The following is a 27,871-nucleotide window of genomic DNA, read 5'->3' as shown; positions in this document are numbered from 1 at the left end:
TCTACTTAAGTAAAGGATGTGTGTACTTTTGTCACCTCTGCTCATTTTTACTGAGGTGTCATCTTTGACTGAACCATTGTAACTTCAGGATAGCTGGTATGAATAGGATCATTGACTTGTTGGAATTTAAACTTCCTCCTCAGTTCAAATGGCTTTGCAGACTGAAAGAGATTTTGTTCTTGCCATGAATTTGGCTGCATCCATCTTGTCCTTGACCCTGTCAGCCTTTTAAGTCCCTGCTGATAATAAGAGCACCCCTACAATCTCATCCTACTACCACCATGCTCCAGCGGGTTGCTTTGCTTTGTCTAAAGGACGACCAGTTCAATTTCAGACCTTTATGTTAATGTTTGCTGATTTCCCATATACAAATACAAATACCTGCATTGTCAGCGTACATGTACAATTAGATTTACTTTGCAGTTCTTTGCCAACCTACACCATATGGCCAAATGTGTGTGAACACCTGTACAATTATAAACATGCATTACATACCATTCAGTCCTCATTATTGATTTTGCAATAGCTTCCACTCTTCCGGGAAGACTTTCCAGCAGATTTTGTAGCGTGGCAATGGAGATTCAGCCATCAGTAACATTAGGCATTGATGTTGGGTAAAGAAGTCTTCAAGGACCTTACTTTGTTTACATGGAATTTCATGCTGGAATTATTACAGTTGCAATTGTGTGTGTTCAGTTTTTTTTTTGGAGCAGTTTTTAGAAGAGCTGCATATAGGTGTGATGGTCTGGTGTCCACGAACCTTTGTTCATATAGAGTATGTACATATTGGCATCAGACAATATAAAAAAATATTAGCAGCATACTGTAGAGTGGTGCCAGAGTGAGTTCTACATTGATTGACCAGCATTGATTGGGTACATAACCATTTCATTGTGTGTGTGTGTGTGTGTGTGTGTGTGTGTGTGTGTGTGTGTGTGTGTGTGTGTGTGTTTGCCCTTTTTTTCGCTTCTCTAATGCCATGCCTTACTTGGTGATATTTTTTAATACTTTAATACCTGGTGATACTTAATTTATTGTGGCAGAATGTGACTTCTAGTTGCACCAGGACAAATGTAGGTCTTTTGCAGCAATTTAAGGAATGTTTATATACCAGCTTTAACCAACTGTTCTGACTTTTCTCACTCTTTAATTTTAAGAGCTGTTTTCAAAGAATTTGGCTCCAGTTGTCGTATTCCTCTTGTTAAGGCACTCCTGAACCACAGACGACGTCAGAGGCGTCTTACCTGGGCTAAAGAGAAGAAAAACTAGACTGTTGCCCAGTGGTCCAAAATCCTCATTTTAGATGAGAGCAAGTTTTTTATTTCATTTGGAAATCAAGGTCCTAGAGTCTGGAGGAAGGGTGGAGAATATACAGTGAATGAACATAGAAGGCCCAGAAGGCCCACAATTCTTTTTTTGATTGGTCTTATGAAGTATTTTTAAAATTTTTTGGGATAGTGAATTGGTGGGTTTTTGTTGAATGTGAGCCACAATCATCACAATTGAAAGAACCAAAGACTTAAACGACTTTAGTCTGTGTGCATTGAATTTTTTTAATACACGAGTTTCACAATTTGAGTTGAATTACTGAAATAAATGAATTTTTCTTCGACATTCAAATTTATTCAGATGCACCTGTAATCCCAGCTCCATTTCCTTCCCCAATTATAACACAAAAAACATGGAAAAGTTCAAGAAGGGTGAAAACTTGTATTTCCTGATTATTTGCATTGGAATTTCCTATTTTAGTTTTTAGGACTTATTATCAATCGCCATTTGATAATGGTGCTGAAACTGACACCTACAGAAATCAAGCATCTGATGCCACCGAATAGTGGGAGGGGTAACAATTTTGCTTGACACACATTTCCTCCTCCCGGTGCATGAATGTGTATTTCTACAGCAACCCACATCATCCTGTTTGTATCCTGCAAGAAGAACACCACACTCAGTAAGTCTGTGCTTTTTTATTTTTACATTTTATTTAACCTTTTTTTAAATGTAATATAATATATAATATATATATATAATTTTTTTTTTTTTTTTTTTCCGGGTTATTAAAGTTAGACAAATGCAGAGCAGACTTGGGCACTGCGTACGAAATTCAGCATATATTCAGCACAGATATTTGAAAGCATTTGTAAATATGGATGTTTTAATTTTTAAATATTATAGGCCCATGACCTCTTTTGTTTCCATTGGGTCACACTCACATTCTTGCATTTAAATAATTAAGCATTTTCAGCATAAAAGATGAAGATGCAAGGATAATTTGGCATGAAGTTTGGCTACTGCGCTTTGATCTAATCAGTTTTCACTAAAAGTGGAAATACAAAAAAATTTGTGAATTACTTTTTTAATTTGATGAAATGTATTATACAGGTATGTATGCTGCCGATTCTATATAGCATTCAGTTTTTCAATTCCACAACATATTTAATTTTGTATCTTTAAAAATGTAAAATATTTCTAAACCTTAGCTGTACTATACTCTCATGCACTGATTATTAAGATTAATTATTATATTTATACAAATTTGTACCAGTTATTTATTTTATTCACTGACGATTGACTCTCATTAGAAATATCATGTGATTTTTGTTTGTGTGTGGTGGAAAATGAGAATTGAAAGGCATTGTTTTTCTGTATATGAATCCTGGTGGGATTTTGCTCACACAGCCAGTAACCCAGGCAGCTCTCCCAAATCCTCATAGGTGGACGACATTGCAAGGAAGCATTCATAGGGCACACCTGTGAGTCTATGCTCATGGCTACCAAAACCATGGCAACAGTGGAAAATAAAACTTCTGTTTTCAAATTATAAACATGTCTGCTGCGATGTCTGCGACAATTTACGGGATTTCTATTTGCATACATATGCAAATATTGAAATGCAAAATGTTAATTTGGTGGTGATTTTAATTGCAAGTACAAATGTGATCACAACACATTTTGTTGGACACTTTATTTGTTTGTTGGTAAATAGACAGTTTACTGCTTTACATGCAGGCCATTTATCTATCTATTATCTTAAAAGGTGCTTGGAGCAATGTTGCCTCCTCACAGCTCCATTGTGCCTGTTTTGATCCTGAGCACTGGCTCAATCTCATTTATATCACTGAATATAAATGAATAATTAAATACATCTCTCTTAAAATTACATTTTTGTATAATTTTGTCATTTTGGTTATAATAAAATGTTTCAAAGTATAAACATGGAAAAAAAAGTCCTCTCCAGCAGGAGTTTAATAGTTAAAGCAGAATCAAGCCATTAAATTAGCAATTAATTTAATGACTGACTGATATACTGATTAAAAAAAATGTATATCCATCAAAGTCTGGCTTCTGTAGTCCCGATAAATGGATGCAAATTGTGGCGAGGTTTGCAAAATATGAAGCGCAATCACTGCTTTGTTTTGACTGTGAGCAACTAATTATACTCCTACTGTATGTAGACATTGAATAGGTACAGAATAAAATGTTGAATTGTATTCAATAAAAATGGGGTGGGGCTGATCAGGGTGGAACATAACATAATAATAAAAGTAGATCTAATGTGAAGATATATCTAATAATGTAATTCATATATCTTATACCAACCATTCAAAAAGAAATCTCTTTCTTTATAGCACACAGTACAAGCGTCAGTGAGGGAAACTAAGTTCAACTGAGGTAAGACGACTAGACACTAAATGTATCTTGCTCCAAACATAAATCCGTGTAGTTTACTTGGCTCAACTTACTGTAGTTCTTCTATTCCAATAGCTCCTAATAACTGTGAAAGATTTGTACAGATAAGGAAACAAGGGCACAAACGCCTAGCTGAATAGATGCACTTTAGCTACTTTACAAAATAGAGAAGGAAAACAACAGGCAATTTAACAATCTAAAACAAGCATAGCTACAACTGGCTTTGGTGCCCTTGATTGCTTATCTGTTATTGCTTAGCATAACTACAACTGAGAGAATTAATCAACCATGATATATGTTATTTGTTTCCATTTCTATTAACTAGAAGCAACTTGTGTTCAAGCTTTTATTGACCAAATTCAACTATCATTAATTTGGGTTAACAGTAAGAAAATGGGCAGTTGACCCAGACTTTGGTTGATTAATGGACCCACAGAGCAACAATAATCTCTTGTAATTGGTGGAAATTGATGAAGTATTAAGATAAGATAAGATAAGATAAGATAAGATAAGATAAGATAAGATAAGATAAGATAAGATAAGATAAGATAAACCTTTATTCGTCCCACCGTGGGGAAATTTCTTTGTTACAGCAGTATGAAGAAAAATAAAAAATAAATGCAAATATATAAAAGAATAGACAAATAAGACATACTATAATATTACAAGTATATACACAACACAATATATAAATACAGATGAGGGAAAGTACGTATTGCAGGTTGTATTGCACACAGGTGGTATTGCACATATTGCAGGTAATATTGCACGTATTGCTTCCTGTACTTAAGTAAAAATACTAAAGTACTTGCTTTTGAAGGCACTTAAATATTAAATAATAAAAAAACTAATCTATGAGAAATATATTTAAATCATTGATGCAGATACATTCTCCTGCACATTTTACCTTTTAATGAAGTTTTTATAGTTAAAGTGAGAGAACCTACACTCGTGGTCTTGCAACAGCTTCTCATTTAACGTAGGTTATATATTGACTTCAAAGTCGCAAGGAACGGCACGTTTATCTGAAATGTAGTAGAGTAAAAGTAAGATATTCCCTTGAGATATATATAGTATCATATTTTTTTTGGGAAGGTTTTTAGACCGGAGTATCTTTATAAGAAAGTTGTATTTTCTTTTTATTATTGTTACTTCTGGTAAAGAAGGTTTCTTAGTTAATGACTTAAATGGAAATATGGACATTTGTCTGAATTACATAAAAAATGTACACATATATATTCACTCCCTCTCGAATCTACGCATTAGTAAGCTTACAGAGCCTCACCACAATCATTTAAATGTACAATCGTCTCTGCCATACTCTGCATGTGATAGTGACATTAGGGCATTTCTATTTGCATGCAAAACGCAAATATGAAATATATGCAAATATATGTGCTAATTTTGAATACATTACAAATGCGGCTGCAATGCAAATGCATTGTAAAATTGTCCCAATAAATAATGTTGTAGCATTACCTATTGTTACATATTTCTCTAAAAATAATTTTAAACATGTCTGATTTTTCAGCCGGTGAGAGACATAAGGAGGATTCTGACATGTCTCTGGCTCGAAGAACTTTAATTTTTCTTTTTTTAGCTCATTGTACAGGTACACTAAATTCACACTATACAATAATCTAATTAGGATTAAGAGTTATAAAAAATAAATTGCATGGGTTATGTCCTACTCTTATCCTTTTCTAAGAAAGCAACATTGTCACACTAATACCAGTCTGTTATTTCTTTTCCAGATATGTCACAGTGCATGCTACCTCTAGGCTTTCCTCAAATGCCTCAAGACTTTAAGGAAATAGCCAAGAAGATGGTATTTGTTTATTACATTTCAGAGCCACTTCAGTCAGCTCCTCATTTATAATTATTACTGTTTAAATGACTGGACAAAACTATGCATGTGTAGTCTTAAATACATTCCTATGCCAAAATAGATCAAATATATAATTCTTGACAAATCTTTGAGCGATGATTTGTTGCTGAGACCAATAAAGGCTAGGTATTTTTGCCATTAGTACCACATTGGCCCATTTTTTTATACTCTATCACTTAATAAATCTTTTTTTTTTTAATGAAAAAGATAATGCAGCACATCATATCCTCCTTGTCATCTGGGATAACATTCTGAGCCTATATTTTGCGCTTTCTAAGAATGCATAATCTGTAAATAACCTTACCAAATGTTTGTCTTTCCTCCTGCAGATGATGACATGCATCAAGAAAGGTAATAGCTAATATAACTTCTATCCATTCTTTTTTGTTAGTTTTTTTTTTTTGTCCAAGATGCATAATTTTGATCATATTGATGTCTTGTGGGAAAACTGGAATTTTCCCCAGAACTTTACATGTCATAATGTTAATGTAGTTGACTTTACTACCATTTTATTACCATTTGACTGAGGTTATGGTGATCATAATACATTTTATTTATTTATGAGCGTGTAGATTCATGGCATTAGAATATTTCAGGTAAGCTTTAAATAAAACAGTAGGGTCCAGTTGGTCAGTATGTATCAGGAAGTAAAGGTCTAGACTCAGCACATAGCAGAACATTTTGAGTGGCTTGGTGAGAAGAATACTCTAAGTGTCTTAAGTGGGTTAATGGCAGATATATATAAGATCTCACACTGCCTTCTTAAGAAGGTATAATGGATGGATAAGCAGGTTTTAGCAATATCAAGTGATACTTTGCCTCAGAATCTGTTTGTGAATGATTAGACCAGACATAATAGAAAGTGAGTGAAGCTCAGGAATGTACCGGTTCAGTGTGAAGGAAAGGCCTCATTCAGGTTTTTTTTAAGCAGGGAAACAGGGAGTCAAATGAAAGACAGGGCTTGGGAGGAATTGCTTCAAGGTCACAATCCTACCTTAGCATGAATCACAGTTTTACACACTCTTGACATTCAGTTTTACACACTCTTGACATTCAGACATTTGGTTTCTCCAATCTTTCAGCTAAAATACTTCGTCTTCATTCCAGAGCATTTAAATAGGATTTAGTTATGGTGACTGGGCAGGTTATTCCATGATAGATAACACTGCAGATGACTTTTTCCTCTCTAAATAATGCTTACAGAGCTTGGATGTAAGCATTGGGTCTTTGGCTTATTGTATGTTTCAGTTGGTTCCAATTAGCCACAGTCCAGATGGAAATATGGAATGGTAGCCATGTTGGTTCAGTATTACTTTTATTTAGAATAAGTCTCCAACCTTCCCTATGCCAAAACAACCCCAAATTATTAAGTCCATATTTAACTGTGAATATGAGACAGTCTGCTAACATCTTCTCTCCTGTTCTCCATCGTACACAATTTCATTTGAGCCAAAATTGTCAAATGTGGACTTATTTTTCCATCTTTTTTTTTTGCCATTTTGAGAGACTAGGTGTTTAAAGCTTTTTGGATAGGTAGTTAAGAGTATAATCAGAAGTCTATTAATATTATGAAATATCCAACAATAACATACAGTACATCAATATGGCTTGACTATATCTTTTTCTTTGGGTTCTTTTTGTTTTTCTATTTTAAAAATTCTGTAGTGTCATGTATTTTGCAGCATGTACTGACAATCTGAAATGGCTCCATTGCTACAGGTTATTCTCCACCCAACTTAAAGGGCTCCATGTTATACAGGTAAATTGTTAAAATAAACATATAACATTTAATGTCAAATGATTTGGTTTAATATCATCTACATTGCACAGCATATTCGTTTCTAGAGCAAATAACTGAGTAGGTTTTGTTATTTGATGAATAATATGATGTGTGGAACTCCTCCATTTCCAGCTCTTTGTCCAATCCAAATGAGATGACTATGGGAAACCCTATGGTTGTTTTTGCTTCCCTTCTTTCTTCACTCCCTCCCTCCATTTTGAAGGCCAATGAAACAGAACAGACCTTGGTACTACACAACTTATAACATTATATATTCTTACATGTGAGTTTATTTAATGTAGTTGAAGGAGCCTTATTTTATCTCATGCTTTGTTGAATGTTCTGCTTTAAGAACATCACAGAGAAAATGTGCAACAGTTCGAATCTGCCACAGATGATTGATCACATGTGGAACACTACGGTTAGTGCTATTTTGTGTGTATAATCACAATCTATATGTCTTGTAAAACTCTTATATAAATTTCACCTTTATGTCTTCTGATTTCCCCCTCTTCAGGAGAAGGCTAACTGTTTCATGCGGGCGGTCTTGGCTCCTCTCTCCTGGTTGGTCATCATTCAGAATGCTACACAGTTTGATACAGAGCAGTTCCAAAAGCTGTTGTGGGCAGCGAAACCGTTCCTAGAGATTTCACCTTCTTCTCTAACAATGCCACCAGCTATGCAGGGCTCTCATCTGGCTGAAATGTGAGTGAGGGGGTTAGAGAGGTAGCTGGAGAAAAATAAAGTAAAGGGACATAAATAAATACGTACAGTACAGACCAAAAGTTTGGACACACCTTCTCATTCAAAGAGTTTTCTTTATTTTCATGACTATGAAAATTGTAGATTCACACTGAAGGCATCAAAACTATGAATTAACACGTGGAATTATATATGAAATTATATACATAACAAAAAAGTTTGAAAAAACTGAAATATGTCATATTCTAGGTTCTTCAAAGTAGCCACCTTTTGCTTTGATTACTGCTTTGCACACTCTTGGCATTCTCTTGATGAGCTTCAAGAGGTAGTCACCTGAAATGGTCTTCCAACAGTCTTGAAGGAGTTCCCCGAAAGATGCTTGGCACTTGTTGGCCCTTTTGCCTTCACTCTGCGGTCCAGCTCACCCCTAAACCATCTCGATTGGGTTCAGGTCCGGTGACTGTGGAGGCCAGGTCATCTGGCGCAGCACCCCATCACTCTCCTTCTTGGTCAAATAGCCCTTGATGCCTTCAGTGTGACTCTACAATTTTCATAGTCATGAAAATAAAGAAAACTCTTTGAATGAGAAGGTGTCCCCAAACTTTTGGTCTGTACTGTATATATATATATATATATATATATATATATATATATATATATATATATATATATATATATATATATATATATATACACACACACGTCTCACTCATTTATTCATTTCTGCTTTCTTCAGAATGCAGACATTCAATGAGGTCTTCGTGTCCCTTTCAGAAGAGCAAAGGAACAATATCAGTCGATGGATGAAAGAGAGAGTCATGGAAGCTGACCCAAGTTGTGGTCCAAATCGTAGCCTTTCCAATAGTGTTTCCAGTCCACAAATGCCAGCTCATCCTTCCATGAGTATGTCCTTTCAAACCTAGATGCGAGAACATATCTGCTTTATACTACTATATGTATGTCTGTGCATGTTGACGTGTAATTGAGTATAATTGAGTTATAGGAAAAAGATGCTATACGAAACAGCTATGGGAGTTTGAGCTTTAGGAAATTAAGTTATGGGAAACAGAATATGGGAGTATGTGTGAGGTTTGAAAGTTGTAGTCTGTGTGGGACATATTGTTAGATATGAGGGTAAAGACAATTACTTGTACATTCACGTTCCTTTTACTGGAACTATGAGGCCCAAATATATTCCAGTGCCCTTGTAAACAAAGTGAGGCTTGTGAAGACATGACTTGAGGACATGGTCCGTTTCTTCTTTTCAGGGGAAACCAGTTTACAGTGGCACAAATTTTGATTTGCTAGATCTCCAAATAATAGAGCTAGGTCTTTACTAATAGGGAATAAGTTACTTGGTTATTTGCAGAACCTTCAGAAATACGTTCTTTCTACCATATTTAAGTAAACATTTGTTGTTGTGCAAAATACAAATTACACATGAAATGCCATAAAAAAAACTAAAGAAATCTAATCTATGTTTTCATTTGCATTGTTTCTATCATTCCTAATTGATTGATTTGTTCTCAGAAAAAAATTACATATTAAAAAGAAATGTCACTTGAAGAAACTATTAATTCTTGTAGTTTTGTAATTTTGGCTTATAGCAGTGCTGTAAGTGCTTCATATAAGTGTATGATAATAGATTCTGATCATGTGTCTAGCAAACATTCTGGTAACAAACCGCAAAGTTCCGGTAAAACTGGTTCATTTTTGACAGTTGACTATTGTTGCTAACTGCAGCCTACAGTAAGTACCAGTTTGCTGATTTAGTGAAAGACACTGAACCAGAAACCATGTAGAGGAAATAAAGGAGATAAAAGAGATAATTATAAAATAATAATTATGTGATTCAGTAAATTTGTAGGTGTAATAAGTAAAAGCAAGAGACACTGATTGTAACAAATGTACGTTCCTCTGTGTCTCTTCAGTTAATTCAAGTTCTGGCTGTCAACCGAAAATGCCATGGTTGAAGGCTGATGTGCTGAGGATGATGGGACGTTTCATTTCACGACTGCCTGAAGCAGAAGTTAGGGGCATACCTCCAGAAGAGGTCAGTTTTTGGGGGTAGACAAAAGGTTTGGGTCATTTTCTTTATAGTGAACTAAAATAAAATAAAAAAAAGCGATTACACATTTAATACAATGTGAAATACACATTTGTAAATATAAAGGCTTTTAAGATTAGATATTAGAAACAAAAACCATACTAAAACTATATATAAACAAAAAATTATATTTTTTAAGTTTGATAAAAATGTAAACTATTTAAAAACTATATATGCACTATCAAAATTAATGTAAATTAAACTAAAATTAAAAGCCAAATATAGTAAAAACTATAGTATAATAGTATATAGTAATATAGTAAAATTATATTTAACCTGCTTGGTAAAATACTCCAAAACGGACACAGGCTTAGAAGGCCGGTTTCAGCACTTGCAAATTCTAAATACTTTAATCCGCTGCTTTACCGCGGTTCGACTTTCATGCCCCCGGTTTATCGCGGAATTGCATTTTCTAATTTTCCCGGTCTCTTGCGGATAGCACGATAGACCAAAAAAAAATTATAGGGAATTGTTTTTATGGAGTTTTATGTTAAAATAATGGAATTTATTATTAAAAATATAATTATTAATTATAAAATGAAGTAAAATGTTAATACAGTACAGTATAGAAAGTAAAGAATGAGGTGACGTGTATCTTTAATTCAGCCTCTTTTTTGACATCATAAGACACTTCAAGTCAAGTCAAGTCAAGTCAAGTTTATTTGTATAGCGCTTTTCACAACAGACATTGTCTCAAAGCAGCTTTACAGAAAACAACAGTGAAGGTGAATGGTGTGCGTTTGTCCCTGATGAGCAGCCGTGGCGACAGTGGCAAGGAAAAACTCCCTTAGATGATATGAGGAAGAAACCTTGAGAGGAACCAGACTCAAAGGGGAACCCATCCTCATATGGGTGACATCAAAAGTTTGGTCATAAATCTTTCAACAATACAGAACAATTTGTGATCATCATAGATCCAGCATCAGCTTCTCCATGCCAGGGCCTTTAAACACTCGGCATCTACTTCTCCATGATCATCCATAGGTCCATAATCTTCACGAGGTGGGACGTGACTGGAGCTGGCCAAACCTCAGGAAGCCTCGGGATGGGGAGAGAAAGAGAAGCAGTGGAGAGGAATTAGCGTAGCTGCTGTTCATGATATTAACAGCACAAGTTGATAATGTGCATGTGATCAGATGTTCTGGAGCACAAGGTTGTGATGTGATGTGTGTGATGTGTGTTATGTGTAGGCTTTGCTAAAAAGATATGTTTTTAATCTGCACTTAAACTGGGAGAGTGTATCTGAACCCCGAACACTGTCAGGAAGACTATTCCAGAGTTTAGGAGCTAAATGTGAAAATGCTCTACCGCCTTTAGTGGACTTTGCTATTCTAGGAACTACTAGAAGCCCAGAGTTTTGAGATCTCAGGGAGCGTGACGGATTGTAGCGTGTTAAGAGACTGGATAGATACATGGGAGCCAAACCATTTAGTGCTTTATAAGTGAGTAGCAGTAGTTTGTAGTCTATTCGAAACTTAATAGGAAGCCAATGTAGGGACGATAAGATTGGGGTTATATGATCGTATTTTCTTGACCTAGTAAGAACTCTTGCTGCGGCATTCTGAACTAACTGAAGCTTGTTTATTAATGATGCAGGACATCCACCTAGTAATGCATTACAGTAGTCTATTCTAGAGGTCATAAACGCATGGACGAGCTTCTCTGCATCAGATATAGATAACATATTTCTTAGCTTAGAAATATTTCTAAGGTGAAAGAAGGCTGTTTTTGTAACTTGATTGATGTGATTTTTAAAAGATAAGTTGCTGTCTAAAATAACTCCCAGGTCTTTTACCGTTGAACTAGTAGTTACAGAACAACCGTCTAAATGCAGGCTGAGATGCTGGAGCTTCTGTGTACTATTTTTTGGGCCGATGAGCAAAATCTCCGTTTTATCAGAATTTAATAGCAGAAAGTTATGGGTCATCCAATCTCTTATTTCTTCAACACACTCAGTTATGCGAGCTAATTGAGCTGTATCGCCTGGTTTGGATGAAATATATAGCTGGGTATCATCAGCATAACAATGGAAGCTAATTCCATGCCTTCTAATAATATTTCCTAATGGAAGCATGTATATTGTAAAAAGCAGGGGTCCCAGAACTGACCCTTGTGGCACGCCATAATTTACTAGCATTATCCTGGATAGCTCTCCATTTAAATCTACGAAATGGTAACGATTGGACAGGTAGGATTTAAACCAGCTTAATGCCTGTCCCTGAATACCGATGTAATTCTGTAAGCGATCGAGGAGAAGATCATGATCTATAGTGTCAAACGCAGCACTAAGATCTAGTAAAACTAATAGGAAGATGTAGCCTTGGTCTGAAGCTAAAAACAGGTCGTTAGTGATTTTAACTAGAGCAGTTTCTGTGCTATGATGGGGCCTAAAACCTGACTGAAACTCTTCAAAGATATTGTTCTCCTGCAAGTGGTTACATAGCTGGGCAGCGACAATCTTTTCTAAAATCTTAGACATAAATGGGAGATTTGAAATTGGTCTGTAATTCGATAGCGTGTTTGGATCCAGATTAGGTTTTTTAATGAGGGGCTTAATAACTGCTAACTTGAGGGATTTAGGGACATGACCTAACGATAGTGAAGAGTTAATAATATTCAGAAGAGGCTCACCAGCTGTATATAACACTTCCTTCAGTAGTTTAGTGGGAATTGGATCTAACTGACATGTTGTTGATTTAGCTTTCATAATAGCATCATACAGCTCTTCCTGTCCTATACATGTAAAACAGTGTAGTTGTGGGGTTGTAAGTACGATTGTGTCGGGAGATGCTGTCAGAGGTTGAACTGCCACAATTGTTTTTCGAATGTTATCTATTTTTTCAGTGAAGAAATTCATAAAGTCTTCACTACTAAACTGTGATGGAACACATTTTTCAGATCCCTGATTTGTTGTTAATTTAGCGACTGTACTGAAAAGGAACCTGGGGTTGTTTTTGTTATTTTCTATGAGTTTGCTCAGGTGTTTAGCTCTAGCAGCTTTTAGCGCCTGTCTGTAGCTAAGCATACTGTCTTTATACGCAATTCTAAATACCTCCAATTTAGTTTTCCTCCATTTTCTCTCCAGATTACGTGTTGTTCTCTTTAGGGCATTTTGCGTATGACTATTATACCAAGGTGCAGGTGCTTGTTCTCGAACCTTTTTTAACCGGATGGGGGCAACAGTGTCTAAAGTGCTAGTGAGGATAAGGTCTATGTTGTTTGCCATCTCATCAAGATGATCAGCAGTTATGGGTTTAATGTGAAACTGAGATAAATCAGGCAGGTTATTTATGAATTTGTCCTTAGTGGTTGGAATAATAGTCCTACCAAGTCGATACCGTGGTGAAACACGGTTAATCTGCTCTACCGGTAGTGTGTACAGTAGGAGATAATGGTCTGTGATGTCATCATTCTGAGGTAAAATATTTATATCAGTGACGTCTGCTCCGTGGGATATTATTAAGTCTAGTGTGTGGTTAAAACGGTGGGTTGGTCTGGTGACGTTTTGTTTAACTCCAAAAGAGTTTAGTAAATCGACAAATGATAATCCTAGGGCATCGTTTTCATCATCTACATGAATATTAAAATCTCCTACAAGCAGCACTTTATCAAAGCTGATCAGGAGGTCTGAGAGAAAACAAGCAAACTCATGAAGAAAATCAGCGTAGGGTCCTGGGGGTCTGTACACGGTGACCAGAGCGAGTTTTCTGTGCATGTCTGAAAGTGCAATTTTAAGAACGAGCACTTCAAATGATTTAAAGCTGAATCCTAATCTCTGACTAACATTAAGAGAAGCACTATAAATGGTTCCTACACCCCCCCCCACGACCAGTCTGACGGGGCTCATGCTTATAAACATATCCTGACGGTGTCGACTCGTTTAGACCCATATAATCACCTGGTTTAATCCAGGTCTCAGTGAGACAGAGTGCATCGAGATTATTATCTGTGATCATCTCATTTACAATCAGTGCTTTGGGTGCAAGTGATCTAATGTTTAAAAGACCAAACTTTAGAACTTTGTTGTGTTTGTTTATCTGGCATTTTTCAGTTTTAACTGCAATAAGATTATTTCTGGATCTTGTGTATGTAATTCTTGGTTTTACTACACGAGGAATAGATACGGTTTCTATAAACTGGGCTGTGTGTGAACTTGTAACTATTTGGTCTGTAGTATGCGTGTTCTTATAGTTGAAGATTTCTTGATGTCTTACCAGTCAGATGGTGTGAAGTATCCTAGAGATGTTATCTGATAGCACTGCTGCTCCAACTCTGCTGGGGTGCAGGCCATCAGGGCGGAAGAACCTAGGACGCTCCCAGAAACAGTTCCAGTTATTAACAAAGAGAAGTTTATGTTCTCGACACCATGACTGTAACCATTCATTTAGAGCTAAAAGTCTACTAAACTTCTCAGCCCCTCGCTGGTAAGTGGGAAGAGGTCCTGACACAATGATCCTCGTTGTGGGTGATGTGCTGCGTACCGTCTCCACCAGGATCCTGAAGTCCCTCTTTAAGATCTCCGTTTGCCGCAGCCTGGTGTCGTTTGATCCGGCATGGAGAACAACCGCTCCGAAATTCTCGTTCAGGATCGCGGGTACCTGCGCAGCGACATCCAGAACACGAGCACCAGGAAAACAGCGAGTGTGCACCTTACCTTTAGCTCGGGTAGCGCGGACATGCCGGACGATGGAATCTCCGAGAATAACAGTGTCGCGTTCCGTCTCGCGGAGGGGGACGAAGCGGTTCTCGGTCGAGATCTCGAAGGCCGGTGGTGGAGGTGGAGACGTCCTCGATCGGGGCTTGGCTTGTCTCTTCCGCCGCGGTCGCATCCAGGGTCCATGTTGCACCGGTGCCGGAGTTGTAGGTGCGCTGGGCCTGGGCATAGAAGCACGCGGAGTTGATGTGCTGGGAGCGTTAGGTTCAACCCGGGAGTTTACCTGGGATGAGTGCGCGTCCGCCCGGGATGTTTCCAGCGCCGCTTTCCGCTCTCGCAGCCGGTCATGCTTTACATGCAGCTCGCGAATCTGTTTCTCCAATGCCTTCATCTCCAACGCCACCGTTTGCAACTCGAACGAGTCCTCACCTGTGCTCGAATGCAGACAAACAACCGGCATAGTGCTTATCGTCACGAACAGATTTATTATACAGAGATGTGAGTGAGAGAAAATAAATATAAACAACACTAGTTATAGTCGAGTTAACTAACTACAGGCACAAGTCAGGAAGACAAAAACAATTAAGGATTATTAAAAGAGGAAAAACGGATGGATAGATAGCAAAGTTTGTTTGAAAGACGCCGAGAGATACAAACACGTAACTCGCGGCAAACAAGTCAAACACAGGAAGCCAATAAACTTCAACCAATAAACAAGCAGAGAAACTACACATAGGCTACGCTACTACGCTACTCACTATAAATGTGACACAGTGTACTGTATTTCTACCAATTTACACAAAATTCATCTTGCTGTTTTCTTGCAAATGTTCTCTGTGTGTGTTTAAAGTGTGTGGGAGGATGATTTACTTTAAATAATCATTTTGGGTTTTTTTGTTTATCGTGGGCGGTTTTGGAACGTAACCAACGCGGTAAAGGAGGATTACTGTAATTCTGTTAAAAGTGCAAATCATTCTTCATTAATATAAAAATGTCAGGCTGTTTTTTTATTCCTCCGATTCAATAAAAATCAGAATTGTGTTATTAAATTCATACTAATAATACTGTAATCATAATAAATAAATACTGAACACTGTGGATATAACAAAATTCCAAATCTACATTTGAAATATGTAAAATGATAAAACACAGATGACCTCAATGTATCAGTGGAAGTCTGGCCTTCAAATAATGTGTTCTTGTACGCTCTATTTTTCATGTCTCTTTCTCTTAGCTGTGTAAGTTCTTCCAGTCTGCCGAGTTCTCGTTTTCATTCAATAACATCAGTGGGATGCAGAATGCAATTGCACAGACACTAATGCAACGCCTCAAGCAAGAATGTTTTAATGCCAAACAAAACTTTCCCAACCAAATGGACAGGTGTGTGTCACATAAGGTTTCATTTTATGGTTTTATGTTTTTTGTCGCAGGTCTGTACAAGTTCGAGCTCCTCCAATGAACATTATCACAGATTTGAAAGAATTTAACATTTCTGTTTTCTTACCCAGGTTAGGATATCTTATCTGTTTCTATGATGAGTCCCAGTTGCTGAATGCTACACACATTAAAATGCTGCTTCCTCATCTGGAGGGCTGTAAATCCAGTAATATTAATGAGGTCAGTTCTTGAAATGAAAAAGTATTTATTTCTTCTGATTTGTAGACACAAGTTAAAAGGTATTGCTATTGAAATGCTCAGCTACTTTTTCTACATGCAAACAGACAGTGTGCACACATATCTGCTTTATACTACTATATGTATGTCTGTGCATGTTGACGTGTAATTAAGTATAATTGAGTTATAGGAAAAAGATGCTATACGAAACAGCTATGGGATTTTGAGCTTTAGGAAATTAAGTTATGGGAAACAGAATATGGGCGTATGTGTGAGGTTTGAAAGTTGTAGTCTGTGTGGGACATATTGTTAGTCTATTGTGGTTGCTTTGATTTGACCTACCCGGTTTGTATTCCCTCATCTTTTCATCTTTCCTGTTCCATTTCTGTGTCTCTCCCTCATGCTGTCGTTCCCTCTCTCTCTGTCTTTCTCTCAGATGAGAAAGCAGTTGGTGAAGAAGTTGATGTCAGATGGCGAGCCTCCCACATGGGATATGGTGCATTCTCTGGGTTCCGCAATGTCTGTTCTGTCTCCTTCCATACTATCTAGTTTCACCAAAGACAATCTTAATAGCTCTATATCCAGCCTGAGTCAAACAGAATGGAAACCAGCTCAGGCCAAAATCCTGGCCCAGAAATTGTTGGAGAAGGTTAAGGTTCGGACACGTATTACTTTCTTTTTTAGCTTGTCTTGTTCTTGCTACCGGGTTAAGAAAAAAACTGTACATGCCCTCGTAATTGTCTCTTTTCTGTAGGAGATCAGTGGTGAGAAACTGTTGTCCCTGGGCTCAATGGTGAGAGGTGTAGACAGTGAGCTGCTCAAAAATGTCAAGGCATCTGGACTGCTGGGAAGTGAGGGCCTGAAAAATATAAGTGAGAAGTTGTCGTCTTTACAGAAAAAGGCTCTGCTTGTGGGGGTAGGAAAACAATAAATATTTTTATATATATATATATATATATATATATATATATATATGCAGTAAATTAAAATAAGGCATAGAGAAAGAGGGGTAAGGATGGTTTGATTTCACACCTTAGTTTTTACACTTGTCCCTAGATGCGTGCTGACGTAAACGCAAGTTATTTGGTGAAGGAAGTTCCAGATGCTTTTCTTGCCTCGTTGTCTCTCTCCATTCTTGACAAAGCAAACCTCAATACTTTGGATCAGCTAGAGGGCCGCAGATGGTCCAGCACACAGGTACACACACAAACATATTAAATCGATTCCTATATTAGGTATTCCTATACTTGGAGGTATATTTGGTATACTAACTAGTAACTACTAACAATATAGTGTCATTTTTATTTGTGTTAAATCCCGTCCAAAAAATAAACCATAATCACTTTTACAGAGAGAAATAAAGTCCAGGAAGTAGGATGAAAAGACATTCATCCGCTTCCTGGTCTTTATTTCTCTCTCCATAGTCTGTTTACCTTTTGAAGAAGATTGTAGGTAATGGGCTTAAACTTGAACAGATCAGGTAAGCCAGCGATTAATTAACATTTAATATAAAAGGTTGCCTTTGATTCAGCTTCAAAATCGAACACGATTGTTTCTAAACAGAAAGCTGGGCCAGGCTGTTCAGGGTGTGACCTGCAACATGATTGATGGCGTTGCTCAGACTGAAACCTTAGAAGCAATTCAAACACTCGCCAAGTCTAATTTGCTCTCTCGGACACAGGTATGGCATCTTTCACTTTTTACAAATACAAAGATTTTGCCCCCTCTCTCCTCCACATTGAACTGATATCTGCTGTAACATCCCCAGGTGCGCTGCATGGCTAGCAAACTGTTCCAGAGTCTGGACAAGCAGAGACCTGGATATTTCAAAAATATCAGCAAATCAGAGCTCCAGGCCATTCCAGTTCTGCTACTTATCCATCTACCGTATTACTTCTACAGATTTACTATAATAATACTAATATTTCAGAACCTGTCAAAAGTTTGGAAAGTTTTTTGAGACAAACTAAGTAAAAGGCAAAAACTGTCAAGAATTGGACAGTGAATGAGTAGAAAAAAGTTCTGTGGACAGATGAGTCCAAATGAAAAATTCTTGGCTCTGACAGAAGAACTTATGTAAGATAGAGAACAGGAGAGAAGATGTTAGCAGACTGCCTTGCACCCGCAGTCATCAGGGAGGTGAAATCTTAATGTTTTGGAGTTGTTTTAGAGCAGGGAAGGTTCAAGATTATTCCTGGTGAAAGGAACCCACATGGCTACCATTCCGTAATTTAATACGATTAATGCAATTCCATCGACTGCAGCTAAATGGATACAACTTCATCATACAAAAAGACAAGAACCCAAACCATACGTCCATGCTTTAAAAAGTGTAATGGATTGGCCTGCCCAGTTACCGCACCTAAATGCTATTGAACTGCTCTGGGATTAACTGGATTGCAAGGTCAGCAAGAAATCTCCCACTAGTGAAGAACACCTTTGGCAAGTTTTCCAAAAGGCATGGTACAAGTATTTCAGCTGAATATTTGGAGAAATTAACTGCTGTCCAGATGCCAAGACTGTTTAAAGCTGTTGTTGATCCTAAGGGAAGATTTTTCTGTGAAAATAAAAACGAAAAACACATTTTTACATTTATATATTGTTTGGTCAAAATAAATCTTCATACCATTAAATGACCAAGTTTGTTGTGTTAAACAACAGGAGCATGCACGTGTCACTCGAAAACCTAAAAGACTATTTTTTTCCAAACTTTTGACAGGCACTGTATGCTCAAATAATTCTACAATTAACAGAAAAAACACTGCTACACACATTTGAATCTTTTATATATGTATAATCAAACACTGCACAGGGTACAGGTGATTCAGGATCTCCCAACCTCCTTATGTCCTTATTTTCTGGAGAAGCTAAGTCAAGCCAACCTCTCATCTCTTCCCAACAATGCACCATCACGTCGGGAACTTAGAAACAAAGCCCTCAGCTGCCTGGTACCACAAACGTGCACACACGCAAACACACAAACACACACACAATAATAATAATAATAATTTTATATGTTGATGGGAATCAAATGCACCCACTATATGACCAGACATTTTTGACCAGGATTTCAGTGCTCTGAATCTTAAAACCAGCTCTAACATCATCATTGTTTCTATCTCCTCAGGGGAAGAATGCATCTGCAGTGTCTGTGGCAGATATCTCATCTCTGGGTGAACTTGTGTGCGATCTGCACCCAACCTGGATCTCCTCTCTAAAACCTGATACCTTGAACTTTACTGTGCAGGCCCTGGCATCCTGCAAATACATTCCCCGGCCTTACAGAGGACCCCTGTTCACTCTGCTCACCAATCTCTATGGGTAGCGTAGTTCACTACTTTACATACACAAATGTTTACACATCTTGTAATGCCTCTTTCATTATATCTAATTGTGTGACTATAGATTGTAGTGGAGCAGGATGATGTTTAATTGCATGGCCTCAAAATTAAGGTGAGAGGTTTCCTGATATAGCATACTGTCTAATAAATATAAAGAGAATTACTATTATAAATTGCTATTACTATTGACTATTAACCAGTAGTGGACAGTAACAAAGTAAATGTAATTTGTTACTGTACTTAAGTAGCTTTTTCGTGTACCTGTACTTTACTGAAGTATTTGCATTTGGGGAAACTTTAACTTTACCTTCACTACATTTCAAAATCAAAAATCTTACTTTTTACTCTACATTTTGCAAAATCAATCATTCATTTTTATTTATGAGACGATAGAAACTCATCAAACACGCTGCAATCGACCAATCAGGGTCGAGAGCACGCTCTGTTTTGAATTTTTTTTTTTATTGCCGCTTGGTGATATCTACTTATCACATAACATACAGTTCAGCGTCAGTTCAACAGCAAGCAGAACATTTCGAGAGTATTAAATGATGGATGAAACTCCTGACTCTAACTTGCCAAAGCACCCGTGGCCTTGTTTGCACAATGTTTTTGAAGTAGTTTTTAGATTTAGATTTTGGGCTCATGATCATTTTAATAGATATCAATCAGTGTTTGTTTTAATATCATTCTATTAATAGATTGGCATGATAAGAGTACTGGTAGCTGATTAAGCAAGAGTCTTGTGAAAAAAATTATAATAGGAACATTGTAGCCATAATAAATCATAGTACTTTGGACACTTAAGTACATTTGTAGGCAAGGTAGACATTTGTACTTTTACTGTGGAAAATTTTAAGGGTGCACTAAGTTCATGGCTTTTGTACTTCATCCACTATTGCTATTAGCATGTCGAGCAGTTTTAGATGTGCCTTTCACTTGTGTGTCTGTATCTGGTGTGGTTTCCATCGGTGTGGAAAGCTAATTTCGTTAAACAGGGTTAACATTTCAAACTCAAATCATAAACCTTAAGACCTGGTGACTAGCCTCAAGAAAATACGCCATTGAAAAAAAGGAGACATTTTTCTTTTTTTTTTTTTTTTTTACCATCTTTGGTAAAAGTGTATCTATTGAAATATATTGTACAAAAGATGTTTTACACTGAGTAGTATGTGAACTAATGTTGAATGTTGAACAACTGATACAAATTGCTGTGGATCTGCCCCACCACCACTATAGGTTTGTTTAAAGCGTTGCTGTAACATGCGTAGGCATCCATCATGCAATGGATATTACCTGCTATTTACTGTAATGAAATGTCTAACATTTATACTTACTGTTCTAACTAGGGCCCCTTCAAATTGGACAGAGGATGTCATGAAGTCACTGGGTCCCCTCCTCTTACTGAACGATGCAGCCGTTGAGGAATTGTCTTTTAAGGTGAGCATTTGGTCTCAGGCAGCTCGGATTCATCTTACTATCTTGTTAGATCAGAAAAAAGATCCCACATACGGTATTATAAACATACAGGTGAAGCTATAGTGCCAGAATTGGATGAAGGCCATGATTTCTCAACTCGATTGCAAAATTCTAAATCCTGTAAATTATTGTGAAATATTCATTTCCAATTATATGATAATTTAGGGTCATCAATCACTACAATCATACTGTAGTTTTGTTCTTCTATTATTCTAGAAATAAATTATTAAAATGCACTAAAATGATCTCAAGTCAAGTAGCTTTTATTGTCATTTCAACCATATATAGCTGACGCAGTACACAGTGAAATAAAACAACGTTCCTCCAGAACCCTGTTGCTACATACAACAATCACAGAAACAGAAAACACAGGGCTAAGGACTAGTAAGTGTCCTCGCCACATAAAATGCATGTGTGCAACCTGGTGCAAACAGTGCAAAGACAAAACAGGCCTTTTTTTGTGATGGAGCTGGTGTTGAGTGACCAGGTGAGTTTATCGGCCAAATGAACACCAAGGTATTTGGTGCTCTTGACGATCTCCTCGGAGGATCCATCGATGATCAGTGGAGAATGATCACTCTGTGCTTTTACTGAAGTCAACAACCATCTCTTTAGTTTCTTCAACGTTCAAAGACAGGTTGTTGGCTCCACACCAGGCTGTTAACCGTTGCACCTCCTCTCTGTATGCTGATTTATCATTCTTGCTGATAAGACCCACCACGGTCGTGTCATCCGCGAACTTGATGATGTGATTTGAGCTGTGCATTGCTACACATTTATTAGTCAGCAGAACCGCAGTTGTAAGGAAGTGTTTTATCCTCTGTCCCATGGACAGGATTCCTATCTGTTGTGTGAGTGCAAATTCAGCCTTTGCACTCGATCTTTGCTCTCCTACAAGCGCTCGGGGAAGTCCCAATGAAACACACGAGTCAGTGTCACAAGCAGGTGATGTCGTCTTGTAGTTCATGATCGCCTGGATGCCCTGCAACATGCACGCCATCTCCGCTGTCCTGGAAGTGGCCGTGAATTCTATTGGCGTGTGCGCGCTTTTGCGCTATGCGCCATGGATGTTTGTGTAAACAACATCCAGTGTGTTTTCTCCTCTGGTTGCAAAGTCTACATTCTGATGAAATTTAGGAAGCACAGTCCTGAGATTTGCATGGTTGAAATCTCCGGCGACAATAAACAATCCATCAGGGTATGTGTTTTGTAGTTCACTAATGGCCCCATAGAGTACACTGAGCGCTTTCTTAGCATTAGCGCTAGGTGGTATGTATACTCCGAGCACAATAGAGGTGGTGAAATCCCAGGGTAAATAAAAAGGTGTACATCTCACAACCATAAACTCCAACAGCGATGAGCAGTAGGTGGAAACGAGGACAGAACTTACACCGTTCCGTGTTGATGTAAACACACAGACCGCCGCCACGAGTCTTACCACAGAGAGCTGCATTTCTGTTGGCACCGAAACGTCCAAACGTCCGTCTGCAATATGGGAAGAGAGAAGTTAGGAGCATGTGGGGATGTGGGGAGGGGATCTGCCAATATTCCTTGGTTAAATCCAGTGTCAAATAAAAGCGTGCCTCGCCTAACCGATCAAGCAGCTCATCTATGCGAGTCATTGGATATGCGTCGAATTTAGATACTGCATTGACTTTTTGGTAGTCTACACAGAACCGGACCAACCCGTCACTCTTGGGAACAACACCACCGGGCTGCTCCAAACACTGTGAGACTCCTCGACTACCTCCAACTGCTGCCTCCACACTATGTTTCCCCTCCCCGAATCAGACAGTGATGGCTACAAGTGGGTATTTGTGGATATCCCTGTGCTCACATTTCACCTTCACCCAGCATGCAGTATTTAAAGACTCGCATCGCACCAGGCTTTGGTGGATGGTGGTCTGCCCAAAGCCCGAATCCACCAACACCTGGTGTGTACCCCCTTGAATACTCGCCAGTATGCGGTAGGTTCCAGCTTGATTGCTCCAAGAAATGCCCCGGCTCACCGCAGCGCCAACAGACCGGCACAGGCTTTCGCTTCCCCCCTGTGTGGGCCGAATCACCCACCTGGAACAGGAGGCACAGACCTCGGAAAATGAGAAGTAGGAGAGGAAGGGGGGGGGGGGTATTAGCCCCCGTCTCCGTGGGAGGGGAAAGAAAAGAGAGCGAGAAGTGACAGGTGAAAAATGAGAAAGAGCTGGAAGTAGTCACAGGGAAATCGCCAGCCCCTGGGTATGCAGCCAAATGGTCTTCAGCCAGCTGGACCACCTTATCCACTGTTGCCGGACGCTGGCATTGGACTCATTCCGCCGTCCGCTGTGAATATTTTCCAGATGCACTGTAAATGGCTTAGGGTTTATAATATTATATTTGGTTAATTGCAATCATATAACAGAAAATAATGATACGTTTGGTTATATTCAAGATATTTCAGCTTGTTAAGATGTCCCTTATTTGCATTTTACTTCTTTTCTATATTCGTTTTCGATTTATTAACCTCTACATTAATCTCTGGTCTATAGAGCTGGCTGAAGAAATCTTTGTCAGATCTGCTACAAAGCATGGAGGCTCAGGGTGCAGCTGTGGCTCCAGAGGAATTCCGTGCCTGGCCTGATTTTTCAGCCCTTCAGCACAAACTTTTCCAGCTGAAAACGAAAATCACCCAGCAGAGGCGCAAGAGAGAGAGTGGGTTCATTCATATAGTATAGTATGTAAAAAAGAGATAACTCAGCTATTACTACAGCATTGGACAGAAACCTGTGTGTCTGTCTGTGTGTGTGTGTGTGTGTGTGTGTGTGTGTGTGTGTGTGTGTGTGTGTGTGTGTGTGTGTGTGTGTGTGTGTGTGTGTGTGTTATGCTAATTCTGGTTAACATGCTATAAGCACAAGTGAATAAGCAAATAAATAGAATTGCTTACTTTTGTGTAAAAGACTTGTGTCTCCTGATCGTCCTCTGTAATAATCACTTTAGCACTAGTACCCACTCTGGCAATGATTGAGGATCTGAGGGAGGGAAACGTGCTCTGGAGCCCTGCTCAGCTGTCCAGCATGTCGGCCCAAACCTTTACAGATGCCGTGTCTCTCCTGGGAGAGATACATAACTATTCTACAGATCAACTGACCGTGCTGAGAGATAAATCTGTAGAGGTACACACACATAGACATTCATACACACACAAACACAAACACACTCACAGTGCCAGAAATTCATACAACATATTTCATTACACAAAAGAGGTATTAGCAATGCCCTTTGTATATATCTGATTGGATGCATCACTGAAATCTGCAAATAAAGCAAATTCTAAATAGGATTATTGTGTTAACAAAATGCTGTATATATATTATTCCTTTGGAAATAAATATCTTGCTTCATTTATCCTACTAATGTTCCCTATTTACTTTGCAGGTATTGGGTGATGTATCGATGCTTAACGAATCTAAAATACTGGAGATTGGCTGCATCTCTCAGAGTTTCAGCACCAAACAACTCCAAAACCTGAGCATCGCTTCCCTAGATACTCTGGAGCTCCTGTCTGTCTGCCAGTGGAATCAAACACAGGCATACCACATTATTATTAACTAGGAGTAGACATGTTATATCACATACACACTTCGGACAGTTAGATTTTTAGATTTGCATCAGTGCATCGGCATAAAAGTTAACGATGTGATTTTAAAAAAGTGTGCATCAGATATAAGTTGGCATTTGTCCTGAGATCAAGACGTGTCCTGAGAGTCACATGGAATATAGATTAACATGGCAGAGGTAGAGCTGCATCTTCCTGGAGACAGAACAGAGAAAGATTATCTAGGTTTATTTAATTTTTTTCCCACTATAAAAGCCTGTTTGTGAAAGGGCCATTCGTTAGAAGTCAAAAGTCACTTAAGTTAATTTATGATTTGCTGTCTGAAGTATAATAACTCATCATACTATGGGTGAATCGTATTACAATGCATTGGCTGCTTCATACTGTATGTATGTGTATGGACATGCACATTCCTAGAACACACATATTAACAGGCATTTATACATTTGTATGTGAATGTTAAAACCAACATGGCCGCCATTTTCACGGTTCTTGCAGAAGGAAGCCGTCTTGCGGGGTTTCATAACGAGAACTGGAATGAAGCCGGCTAAACTTAGTGCCCTTGACATGGCAGGCCTGGGCCAGTTTATCTGCGGACTGCAGCCCAATGAAACCGAGCAGCTCAATTCTACAGAATTCAAGTGAGTTCAGCCTCAATAAGACAACCGTGATTATTCCTGAGTGTATGCTAATGTCTGTTTTGCTGTGGATGTGCAGGGATGCCGTGGGGGATATAGGCAATGCTTCCTGTCCTCTAAATGTCTTGGAGTGTTTGAAGAAAAAAGCCGTTGCTGCTTTCGGTGACCCAAAAGGCTGGGGTGAAGCTGAAGTGAGCACCATGGGCAACATAATAGGTCTGTTCCAAACTTAAAATAATAATGAGTTACCTTAATGATGTTTCCTGGGACATGAAAATTCCCATGCCTTCCCTAGTTAAGTGTAAATAAGTTAATTGGAACAAATGACTAAGCACACACACACGTCAGTTTAGCAGTCTTGATCATAATGTGGCGCCTTCTGTAATAATCACACACAATGTTCTTTGTGTAGCCGGCCTGAATGCCACTGAGCTAGGACTTCTAAACTCCTCAGTAATGCCTTTCATCCGTCAGTCTGTCATCGCTTTCATTCCTCCGGACCGGCTGGCGGTGAGTCACTCATACTGTACTAGTCACCTCATGACAATCAGCACTATTCTTATAAATATGTGATCTATTTATTTAGGATTAATCAGCTTTCAGGTGTATTGCAAATAATCCATTTTCCCATTTATAATCCTCACACAAACACGTCTGTGAGAAGGCGTTAGCCCCTTCCGCATTAATATTAATGTTACAGATGTTAGGGTTTATGTGACCTTAATAAAAAATACATGCCTGGTGCCGATATCAACTTTTAATTATATTTTTACTACATGGACTGAAGTATTGGGACACCTGTCTTTAACTGCCATATGTGCTTCTTTCCCAAACTGTTACCACGATTGAAACTCTGACTGCACCCTCACCTTAAATCAGTCCCTGTCTTTACTAACACATATGGTGAATTAGCACAAACCTCCACTAGCACAATCTAGTAGACATTATTCTAAAAGCGAAAGGGGAATAAATGTGGAATGGGCTGTTCAAATCTAACATAGACAAACCCCTAACTTTGTTACTATATTGTGGATATGTGCTGTATTTCCTCTTTGGAAAGTACGTTCTATTCTAAATGTGTTTCTTTTGTTGTTGTTTTGAGCAGGCGATGTCAGTGAGCCAGTTAAGGGCTTTGGGTCCTGACAACGCAGCAGCGATAACAACGTCTCAGCGTGCCGCATTGGGAGTAGAGCAGAGAGCAGCTGTAGATGAAGCAGTGGGACTGGTGGCACAAAACTCTGAACCCACAACCACACTGCCCCAGAAAGGAGGTACGTGACGTGAAAAAACGTGCAATCCGCAAATAAATGAAAATCGAACACATAGACAGTAAAGACTGATTGATTTTTTTTCCCCATAAAAGCAGCACACTGGCTGATAAACACAGTAAACATTATGGAGTAATCAGGCAATTTATAAGTAGCATCAGAAATACTGTATACCACAAACTCTCAAAACAGATTTTTCAGTCAAACCTGTAAATACTGCAAAAAAATAATTTTATATCCAATAATAACTTGAGATATTTTAGGTACAAATGACAAATTTAGTGAGATCAGGATTTTTTTTAGATTTCAGATAAATTATGAAGCTGCATTTACATCATGTTTAATAGGAATCTGCACTATTGTTCTACTGCGTCAACAATCCAAAACATTTCACTAACCATACTGGCTCCTGAATTTCCCTAGCTACATAACATCAAATTTGCTTCTTACAAAGGAAGTGGTTTTATAAATGTAACCACTAACACAAGAATTCTCTCTATGTCTTATCCAGGGGCAGTGAAACAAAGCATCCTGGGAATGGCTGTGCTTCTGCAACCCCTCGTGTTGCTGATTTTGGGATACATTCGCTAAGAATTCACAAAACAGAATAAAAAAAAAAAGCTAGCTGGGAATGTTTATACCGCACACTCCTGGCAAACGCATTGCCTGCCGTTGTTAGCTTAGCTGACATGTAAAGAAAATGGCTCAAAGTTTAGTAGCTGCCAGAGTCACTACAGGAACAATGAATCCACCTGGGAGAAAAATCGAATACAACATTCTCTGTAATGCCTTTACAGTTAGTTTGTGAAAGCATTTAATGCTCAGTCTGGAGGAGCTCAGTATAGTGATCAGATTTCAGTACGAAAAAATACCACACTTTTTTGTTATTATACAATGTAGAGTCTGGATTATAGGTATACAGCGGCTGTCAAAAGGTATTTCATGGTTAAGTGATGTGTGCATGTGCCTTTTGTTTATATGCAACAAACTAGGCCATTTAAAGCTATTACGATTAACTTTGACCGAACAAATATGTAAATGTACAAACGTTATAGTTTATTTTCAGTGGAAAAATCCTTCCCTTAGAATAAATAATAGGTTTTCACACTCTTGGCATC

General features: G+C 38.2%; 2 protein-coding genes across 4 annotated transcripts in view; one reads left to right on the top strand and one right to left on the bottom strand.

The window, feature by feature from the left end:
* Window positions 1-27,871, bottom strand: part of pianp (PILR alpha associated neural protein) — a 169,691-nt gene that overhangs the window by 34,596 nt on the left and 107,224 nt on the right. The gene's annotated exons all lie outside the window — the stretch shown is intronic.
* otoa (otoancorin) lies at window positions 35-27,871 on the top strand. 3 transcript variants are annotated; one of them, XM_083536253.1, is made up of 30 exons: window positions 35-1,951; window positions 3,630-3,672; window positions 5,222-5,302; window positions 5,445-5,518; window positions 5,908-5,929; window positions 7,298-7,337; window positions 7,491-7,605; window positions 7,711-7,779; window positions 7,876-8,063; window positions 8,797-8,963; window positions 9,992-10,113; window positions 16,056-16,201; window positions 16,330-16,438; window positions 16,872-17,090; window positions 17,190-17,351; window positions 17,492-17,632; window positions 17,860-17,915; window positions 17,999-18,116; window positions 18,204-18,322; window positions 19,248-19,383; window positions 19,563-19,756; window positions 21,126-21,216; window positions 23,781-23,943; window positions 24,229-24,404; window positions 24,667-24,819; window positions 25,346-25,488; window positions 25,565-25,701; window positions 25,898-25,995; window positions 26,591-26,756; window positions 27,265-27,871. In XM_083536253.1, the coding sequence occupies exons 3-30, from the start codon at window positions 5,251-5,253 to the stop codon at window positions 27,342-27,344; spliced, it is 3,456 nt and encodes a 1,151-aa protein (XP_083392379.1). In that variant the 5' UTR covers window positions 35-1,951; window positions 3,630-3,672; window positions 5,222-5,250; the 3' UTR covers window positions 27,345-27,871. The 3 variants fall into 3 exon arrangements, with proteins under 3 accessions (XP_083392379.1, XP_083392380.1, XP_083392378.1); XM_083536254.1 differs by lacking the exon at window positions 35-1,951 and having other exon boundaries at window positions 2,157-3,672; XM_083536252.1 differs by lacking the exons at window positions 35-1,951; window positions 3,630-3,672 and having other exon boundaries at window positions 4,939-5,302.

Source organism: Silurus aristotelis (genome assembly GCF_946808225.1).
Source record: "Silurus aristotelis genome assembly, chromosome: 1".
Classification (NCBI taxonomy): Eukaryota; Metazoa; Chordata; class Actinopteri; order Siluriformes; family Siluridae; genus Silurus; species Silurus aristotelis.
Note: the sequence above shows the minus strand (reverse complement) of the source record. Positions and strands in the feature narration are given on the sequence as shown.